Source organism: Tachyglossus aculeatus, chromosome 7 (genome assembly GCF_015852505.1).
Source record: "Tachyglossus aculeatus isolate mTacAcu1 chromosome 7, mTacAcu1.pri, whole genome shotgun sequence".
Taxonomy (NCBI): domain Eukaryota; kingdom Metazoa; phylum Chordata; class Mammalia; order Monotremata; family Tachyglossidae; genus Tachyglossus; species Tachyglossus aculeatus.
Window position 1 is genome coordinate 15,538,325 of NC_052072.1, and position 8,844 is coordinate 15,547,168.

The 8,844-nt window shown below is 56.0% G+C and overlaps 1 protein-coding gene across 1 annotated transcript; it reads right to left on the reverse strand.

The window, feature by feature from the left end:
* Nucleotides 1–389: 389 nt before the first annotated feature.
* Nucleotides 390–4,167, reverse strand: KCNA2 (potassium voltage-gated channel subfamily A member 2). Its single transcript, XM_038749157.1, has 2 exons — nt 4,053–4,167; nt 390–3,363 (listed from the first exon to the last, which is right to left on the reverse strand). The coding sequence occupies exon 2, from the start codon at nt 3,214–3,216 to the stop codon at nt 1,714–1,716; it is 1,503 nt and encodes a 500-aa protein (XP_038605085.1). The 5' UTR covers nt 3,217–3,363; nt 4,053–4,167; the 3' UTR covers nt 390–1,713.
* Nucleotides 4,168–8,844: the final 4,677 nt, after the last annotated feature.

Genomic DNA, 8,844 nt, shown 5'->3' on the forward strand with positions numbered 1-8,844 from the left:
CCCTTAGGGTAGTGATCCTATCTGGGGGCAAAGTGGGGGCTGGACGCCTGGGGGTTCAGGACAGTTGGGGTGTCGCGGAGGACTGGGAGGGCCAGAGGCCCCTGTGCACTGAGTAAGACAAGCTTCAGCTGAGGGCAACTGAAGCTGCAGCACGTTGAGGGCAAAAAGACATTTCTAAGGGCCTAAGGAACCACGCAGCCCGGAGTCTCAAAGGTGATGGTCAAAAACCATGTCTCTGTGGGTTCCCTAACCCAGACAACAATGGCTTTGCACTCTAAACCTTAACTCCAGTGAACATATATATATATACATATATATATATATATATCATTTATACATATATAGCTATATATGTATATATATATTTATACTATAGTGCACATAGTCAAACACATGCATAAACTGCTGTGTCAACGATATTGCATAAGCTTATACGACAACTGAATGCAACTATTTCTATAGCTAGGTTGATAGCAGAGCACACATAGATGATAGCTGGTTAGACACCGGTCCCACAGAGCCACCTGGCCTCCAGACTCTAGGCTCAGCTGCAAAACCATGCTCATGACAAGACAGTTTCCTAAGGTGCAGTCTCGGGACAAGCTCAGGTGTTCTCCTCTTTCAGGTCACCTTCCCTGGTGTCTAGGCCCCTGTCTGGAGGAACTGCCAAGGAGAGAGAAAGATTTGCTTGCCCGCCCTCTTTCCTCTGGTCGAGGACCTCCTCCCCTTTTACCCCCAAAGGGAATCACCTACCATAATGCCATCAAAGAAGAGAAACACTATCAACATGAATACTGAATAGTCTACTAAGAAAATAGATATCTCGTGGGCAATAAATATCAAGTCATGCAGCAAACACTCATGCAGCTGTACTGTATCACTGAATAATTTCACTGCATTGTAAATATATCATAGGCCACAGCCTGGTTGCCCCGGCATGAGAGTAGAAGGGTGCTGGGAAACTCCAGGTACAACACGTGAATTGATGTGTCTTTGGTGATCCTGAAAACAGCAAAGGATGGTTGAACCCTAAGAGGGCAGGTTTCTTAGTTGGTTCGCTTGTTCGTTTATTCCCCAGGACTGGTGTGGGAAATTTAAGACTTAACCACTAATCCTCCATCATGCTAATTGTCCTTCCCATGAGTCTCCCCCTGACACTGCAGAGAAAGAGACCAATGCAGCATTTTTAGTTATGAAACACAACCCTCCGGAGCACCCGCTTGGCAACGGAAATTCAAAACCCCAAGCCGTGACACAGAAACGATCCAAACACACGGACATACGGTCTTTTGAAATGCAAAATGGGGATGACCTTTTCGTATAATTACCGAAGCTTCAAAGCTAAACGGGTACCACTTCCTCCGGGCGTGTGCAACTCGACGGGCCAAGTGCAATTCCACGGTGAAGAGCTCACCGACTCCCGGGGGCCGGGCCGCAGGCGGGAATTTTCGGTGGGCCCCACCGACCTCCCCAAGACCCCTCCGCCTCTCGGGAGACCTCGAGGCCTGGGCTGGACACCGGCGGGAAAGTGGTAAGTAGGTATTCTGAATTCTACATCGAAAAAAAAAATCAAAAGTCAAAAGTCACTTGCACATCTATGGCTTCCCATGCAAGACCGATTACACACCATCGAACACATCAACTACAAGGCAGGCTATGACGCAACGCTTGCGTGAGTTCCTCTTGAGCTTTAAATAGGCCGATGGGTTTCCACTACACATCCGTTAGCATTTTGGTAATGTTCACATAGTTTGTGTTGGCCAGGGTGCAGTTGGCTGTTTTCAAGTTCTCCTCTCGAAAGTCCTCGTTGCTGTTGTTGACCCCTTCCTGGATCTCCATGTAGTCTGACTTACTTATGGTCGAGGCACTTCGACTTTTCTTGAGGTCGGGGGAAGATGGGATCTTTGGGCAGCTGGTCACCTGCAGGTACTGAGCCTGTTCCTCCCCCTCTGTCTCCCGGTGGTAGAAGTAGTTGAAGTTGGACACGATGACGGGGACTGGCAGGGCGATGGTCAAGACCCCGGCGATGGCGCACAGGGAGCCGACGATCTTCCCGCCAATGGTGGTGGGGACCATGTCCCCGTAGCCCACGGTCGTCATGGACACGACGGCCCACCAGAAGGCGTCGGGGATGCTGGGGAACTGGGAATCCCGCTCGTCGGCCTCGGCGAAGTAGACGGCGCTGGAGAAGAGGATGACCCCGATGAAGAGGAAGAAGATGAGCAGGCCCAGTTCACGCATGGAGGCCTTGAGGGTCTGCCCCAGAATCTGCAGCCCCTTGGAGTGGCGGGACAGCTTGAAGATGCGGAAGACCCGCACCAGGCGGATGACCCGCAGGATGGCCAGCGACATGGCCTGCTGGCCCTGCTGGGCGTCCTCTGGCTTCTCGGCCAGCTCAGTGCCCAGGGTGATGAAGTAGGGGATGATGGCCACGATGTCGATGATGTTCATGATGTTGGTGAAGAAGCCGGCTTTACTGGGGCAGGCGAAGAAGCGCACCAGGAACTCGAAGGAGAACCAGATGATGCACAGCGTTTCCACGATGAAGAAAGGGTCGGTGAAGGACGTGGTCTGCTGGTACCCGATGGTGCTGTTGGGATAGGGATGGAAACTCATCCCGCCACCGCCGTGCATGTCTTCGTTCTCATCGCGGAAGATCGGTAGCGTCTCGAGGCAGAAGCTGACGATGGAGATCAGGATGACCATGACGGACACGATGGCGATGATCCTGGCTGGCCCGGAGCTCTCCGGGTATTCAAAGAGAAGCCACACCTGCCTCTGGAATTCGTTTTCGGGCAGTGGGCGCTCCTCCTCCTTGATGTAGCCCTCGTCTTCCCGGAACATCTCCATCGCCTCTTCGCCCAGCTCGTAAAACCGGATTTCCTCTGAGAAGATGTCCAGGGGGACGTTCACGGGCCGCCTGAGCCTGCCCCCTGACTGGTAGTAGTACAAGATGGCGTCGAAGCTGGGCCGATTCCTGTCGAAGAAGTACTCATTGCGGAGCGGGTCGAAGTACCTCATCCGCTTCTTGGGGTCACCCAGGAGGGTCTCTGGGAACTGGGCCAATGTCTTGAGTTGCGTCTCGAAGCGCAGCCCAGAGATGTTGATCACCACACGCTCGCAGCACTCATGGTCAGCCTCGGGGTCGTAGGTGTCCTGGGGGTGGCCGGGGAGGGCGGCGGCTTCATCGGCAGGGTCTCCGGTGGCCACTGTCATAGTTGGGGCTGAGCAGGGGGGTCCTGGACCCGGACCGTCCGGCTGGCCGGAGGCGGCTCTCAGGGCGACGCTGCTATTCTCCTCTGGCAGGGCAGGGTGGAGGCCTCAGGGTGGCTCATGAGACGGGGACGGACGGGGAGGTCCGTGCTGAAAGACAAAATTAAGAGAATCAGGCCAGTTTGCGGTTGGCCAGCCCGGATACCGGGGGCTGCTTCTGCAGCTGCGACTTCAGGCCCCCTCTCCCCTTCCCCACTTCTCCTCTACCTCTTGGCCAGTCTTACATTCATTCAATCGTATTTATTGAGTGCATACTGGGTGCAGAACACTGTACTAAGCGCTAGGAAAGTACAATGCAGCAATAAAGAGAGACAATCCCTGCCCACAAGTGGCTCACAGTCTCGGGGGAGGTGGGGGGAAGACAGGCATCGATATGAGTAAACAGGCATCAAAATAAATTTAAAAAATTATAGATAGATACATATATGGATAAGCGCTGCTTCCTCCCGGCTCTCCCACTGCACCCGCCACACCTCTCCAGTTCCTGTCTCAGCCGGGACAGAGTGGGAGTGTGTGTGTAGGGGGGGAAATGAACTATTTCAACCCGGAGGGTGGGGAGGCCCATCTGGGCGGATCCTGGACGGCCCTGGGGCAGGCTTTGTGCTCTGCCTGCCCCCCAGCCCCTAGCCCCTCCACCGACATTTGCAAATACACCCCTCTCTGCACCAGGCTGGACCAAAGCGGCTCTGCACCTGGACGGGTGAGGGGATTGCGGGGGGAGAAGGAACCCCTTGGGATGCCACCGCTTCCCAGCCCCTCTGCTGATCCTGGGGACTTACCTGGAGGCCCGAGAGGAAGAGGAGGAGGAGGAAGAAGGCGGCTGGCAACCGGGCGGCGGGCGTCTCTGCTCTCAGGAGAGCTTGGGGCTCTGAAGGCACCGCGGCCCGGACATGTTGCGGGAAACCGGGTGCGGGGGTCACCTGGCTGCGGGGGGTGGGGAGGGGGTTGGGGGGGGAGGGGAGGGGAGATCCTAGCTACGGAATCGAGCGTCCAAGATTCCCATCGCTTCCCATCGCCCGGGTTAAAAATAATGGTGAGTCATCCTGGAAAGGAGGTTAACCCGTGGCTCCGGAGGACGAGGCCGGCCGGGGCACGGTGGCCCTGGGGTTGGGGGGGTGGGCTGCCGGGGGGAGCCTCGGGCCGCAGGGCTGAGCGGAGGGGCCGAGGAGCCTGGGTCCAGGGCGGGGGAAGGGGAAGGTGCGGAGCTGAGCGGAGGAGGGCGGCCGACGGCCCCAGTGTCCTCAGGAGATGTGACGTTGCCTGGAAAAACCAGCAGGAAGGTTGCGCTGAGCCTCAGCCAAGACCAGGCCTCTGGCCTTAAGCCCCCTCCCCACCCCCTCACTCCCATCCCCCGCCCCCAAACTGGCCCATCCTCCTCCCGGCCTCGAGGGCTCCCCAGGAACCAAGGTGCCAACGCAGGGGGGCGGGGGGCATCCGGGCCGGTCCTGCCCCTTAATGGGGGCATGGGGTGGGGTGCCAGGGGTGATTCTTCCCAAGTGACCCCCTACCCCTGCTTTCCCACTCCGGTCCCAGCCCCTTCCCCTTCTTGCCCCGTTAGGGGGGAGAAGGGGGGAACCAGCCCAAGTTGGCAGTGCCCCGGATCAGCCCCTTAAGGGTCCAGGGTGCCCCCCCCCACCCCGTATCCCGCCAGTCCTTTCTGGGGGCGTCGCATGGGACCCCGGCTCGCCCTCCCCCCTCCCCAGGACCTTGGGCTTCTCCGGGTAGGGCCCCTCTCCCATCGCCTCTGCGGAGGCCGGCCGCAGCCAGACGTCCGGCCGGCCGTCCTCGCGGCCTCCAGGTGGGCCGTCCCCGACCCCTTCCCCTGCTCCCTCTCGCTTTTCCAGCAGGGAAATCGCTGGCTCCTGCGGATCCCGCAGATCCCGTTAACCCCTTCCTGCCGGCGCCGGGAAGCTCGGAGGGCTAACGGGAGGGTATCCCACAGCCGGACAGCCGCTGCCCCCGCCCCGGACCTTGAGGCTAGGAACTCCAAATGGGGGAAGACTCGGTCCCCCAAAGGGGGGGCAGAAAGAAATAGCTGCAGCCTCCCCTGCCCCCTCCCTCCCCCGACTCATTTTCCTCCAGGGCCCAGGAGCCACAAGACATTTTTCCTGCGGCACGCTCAGCCAGACTTTGAGGTGCTCTTCCCATCTTCCTGCTAGAAACCCAACCATTTTGCTCCATTCCCAGCACCATCACCGACCTGTCGGGGTTGTGCTAGCTCCAGGACTCCCAGGTTCCTTGCATCTCTGGTCCACCGCCCTCTTCCCCCTACAACGCCCCCCCTCCCCCCCCCGACCCCGCAATTCCCTCCCTCCTCGAGGACTTACTAGATGCCGATTTCACGCCTCTTCCTTAGCAAGATACCAGCCTCCCCTGGTCTCCCCGGGCCATGCAAAGCTGCTTCCAAACAGGGCCCGGCTTGGATGAGCGGTAGGCCGGGGTTAGGGAGCGGTATTCCGTTGCCTCTGAGACCCTAGAGGAGGTGGGGAAAGGGGGGTGGGGGCAGAGCTGCACGCAAGAGGTGGAAGCGGAGCGTTTCGCTGCAGGCACCCGCTGATCCGCAGCGGCCGGTCCTCTGCGGGATTCCGGAACCGAGCTGTTGGCAGGTGGGATGCGGCGTGGGTGAATGTTTGGGGGTCCCCGTCTTCCTCGTTTCAGTCAGCAACGGGAACCTCCATTTTCTCCGTTTGGAGCCTGGCTGTCTTTAAGGGGGTGGGGGGCAAGGAGGAGAAGGAGGGGGGGAAGGAAGAGCAGCAGAATCCACATTGGCTCTGCAGTCACACATGCAACGCATACAGAAGGCGCCTCTTGCTCTGGGGAGGCATCCCTCCTTACCTGAAGGCGGGAGGGAGAGCTGGAAAGGGACGGGGTTTCCAAATAGCCCTGGGAAGCCCCCACCTCTCTGCTGCTTCCCACTCCAAGACGCTTCTCGGAACCGTTTGAGCGTAAATATGCAGAAGATGAATGTCCCCGGTCTGGCCGGCTTTTCCCCCTATCAAGCCTTTTGATTCCCCTGCCCTGGAAAAAATATATATATATATCTTTGACTGGACTGGAATTGAGCCCAGACGCCGGGTCGCAATCCTTTATGAGTTCGTGTTGGATCTAATTAGAGGCAGAAAGTCGCCATACAGATAGAACTTCACTAGGATTCCTTGAGATCCTCACAACGATACGAAATAGAAGCCAAGTGAGAAATCAATAAAAACAATATCAGCGCAATCTGGGGGATCCGAGCCCACAGGAAGGCGTGTTGCTATTATTGCAGCCACAGCAGATGGTAACTGCAGGACCCCTCTCCCCTCCTTCCCTCCGCCCCCCAGTCAGTCTGGGATTTCCAATCCCCCTGCAGCAGGTGCTGAAGCGTGGCAGGCTTGGGAGGAGAAAACCCCGTAGATGCAGCTTTGGGGTCTAATCTGGGCGTGGAAGGAAAACGGGCTGGGGAGCCGGAGGTCATGGGTTCTAATCCCGGCTCCGCCACTTGTCAGCTGTGTGACTTTGGGCAAGTCACTTCACTTCTCTGGGCCTCAGTTACCTCATCTATAAAATGGGGATTAAGACAGTGAGCCTCACGTGGGACAACCTGATCACCTTGTATCCCCCCAGCGCTTAGAACAGTGCTTTGCACATAGTAAGCACTTAACAAATACTATTATTATTATTATTATTGTTATTATTATTGGCAGGGTCATTCTAAGGAGAGGCCAGCTTTCTCTGTGGGGTGTCCCACCTGGCCTCCCCATGGTGGGGGTGGATTAGTTCCAGCCTAGACTGGCTCTGGGACCCCAGTGTGTCTTGGGCCAACCAGAGTCCATGGAGAAAGCAGAAACAGTGAGGCTGGAAAACTCTTGGGGGAAAACAAGGGATCTTTGAGCACCTATTGGGTGCCAAACTCTGTACAGAGTACTGATAGGAGAGGCAGAGGGAGAAGGTGTGGTCTCTGTCCTCAAGAGGCTGTCAGCACGCATGTGTGCATGTGCACCCCCCCACACACATCCACATTCATTCAGTCAGTCATATTTATTGAGCACTTGCTGTGTGCAGAGCACTGTACTAAGCGCTTGGGAAGTACAAGTTGGCATGTACTCTGCACTGTGTGCTGAGGAGAGGGGTTGGTGGAAGGGTGACATGGTCGACGTGGCCCCTGAGTGAGGGAGCTGACAGTTTGATGAGGGACCCAGGAAGTGATAAATGGAGCAGACATTCTGACTGGGAAGGCAGTGTCAGAGTGAATGATATCAGAGTGTTTATGCTTCTCCTATGAGGCCAAATGGTTGACAAACCTAGAGGGGCCAATAGATGATTTTGTCCTTGAACGCATATGGACAGCTTCCCTGCCCTTGAACCACATCTGCAAAGCCAGAGAGACACATAAACTTTAGCCCAGGGAAGTGTTTCCACAGGCCACCAGAAGTGGAACATTCTCCTTCCACCATATGCTCCATCCCTTCCTGAGGCTTCAGTCATACTGAATTCTTTCTTTTGGGCTACCAGGTGTCAGTCACTGATCAAGGGGAAGGAGGGGGAAATCTCTCCCAGCCTCTAGATCCTGTTTTCCTGGCAATCAGTAGCCTTCTGGCAACCTCCAGACCCCTCTCTGCATCCCCAACTCCAGATACTCAGCCTCATCTGCCACACCTGCCTCACCCGCCTCACCCAATCTCTTTAGCCTCTCTCTTTAGGCAATAACAGTTTGGAAATAGACAAAGTTAAGGTGTCAGTCACCAAATCTTGATTGAGAGCCTTGGGGCCACTGCATTGTGTCTGACACTTAGGCTCCAGTTTAGAGAACAGACACAGTCCCTGACCTGTTACGGTCTAATTTCCCACTCTGCTGCTGCTCCAATCTAAAGAATCTCCACCAATATGTCTGTATAGATGCATAACTGACTTCAGTAAATTGAGGAGTTGAAGCGGGTCATAGACCATGCTAGTAGAGAGTGGGGACTTAATCGGGGAAAGCCTCCCAGAGGAAGTGGCCTTAAGTTGTCATGTCCAGGGAGGGAGGGAGGGAGATAGTGGACAAGGGCAAGAAGGCTGTTCTAAACATCTGGACACAGGAGACAAAATCCCCTCAGCAACTCTCTCATCCTCGGGATTTGTCTTGGCAGATGGGACCCCCTTGGGACTCCAGGAAATCTGGAGCAGAGGGCCAGGCCCTGGAGACACTAGTTCCAGGGTGTCCCTGGAGCAGCATCCCAAAACACAAAGCAGACTCAACCCAAGTGGGAGACATTCCACAAAAAGCACACATTGTGGATCTGATAAATGTCATCCAGGTTTCTCCGACTGTGGTAGCCAAGGTGCCAGTGCTGGCAAATAGGTATCTAGGAAGATGGAGGTGGGGGAGGAAGACCTAAGAGCCAAAGATAACCCTTCTCCACCAGTGATCAGTTCTCTGGGTTTGCTTGGAAACGCACCGCAAAACCAAAAGCATTCCAATCTGCACGGTTTTCTCCACTTCCCTATTATTTGACCACCGGAAATATTCCAAAAGCACTTTGAGCACAAACAGCCCTGAGGAGGGTCAGGTCCATGCTGTGTCCAGGTTTTACAGCTCAAGCTCAGAAA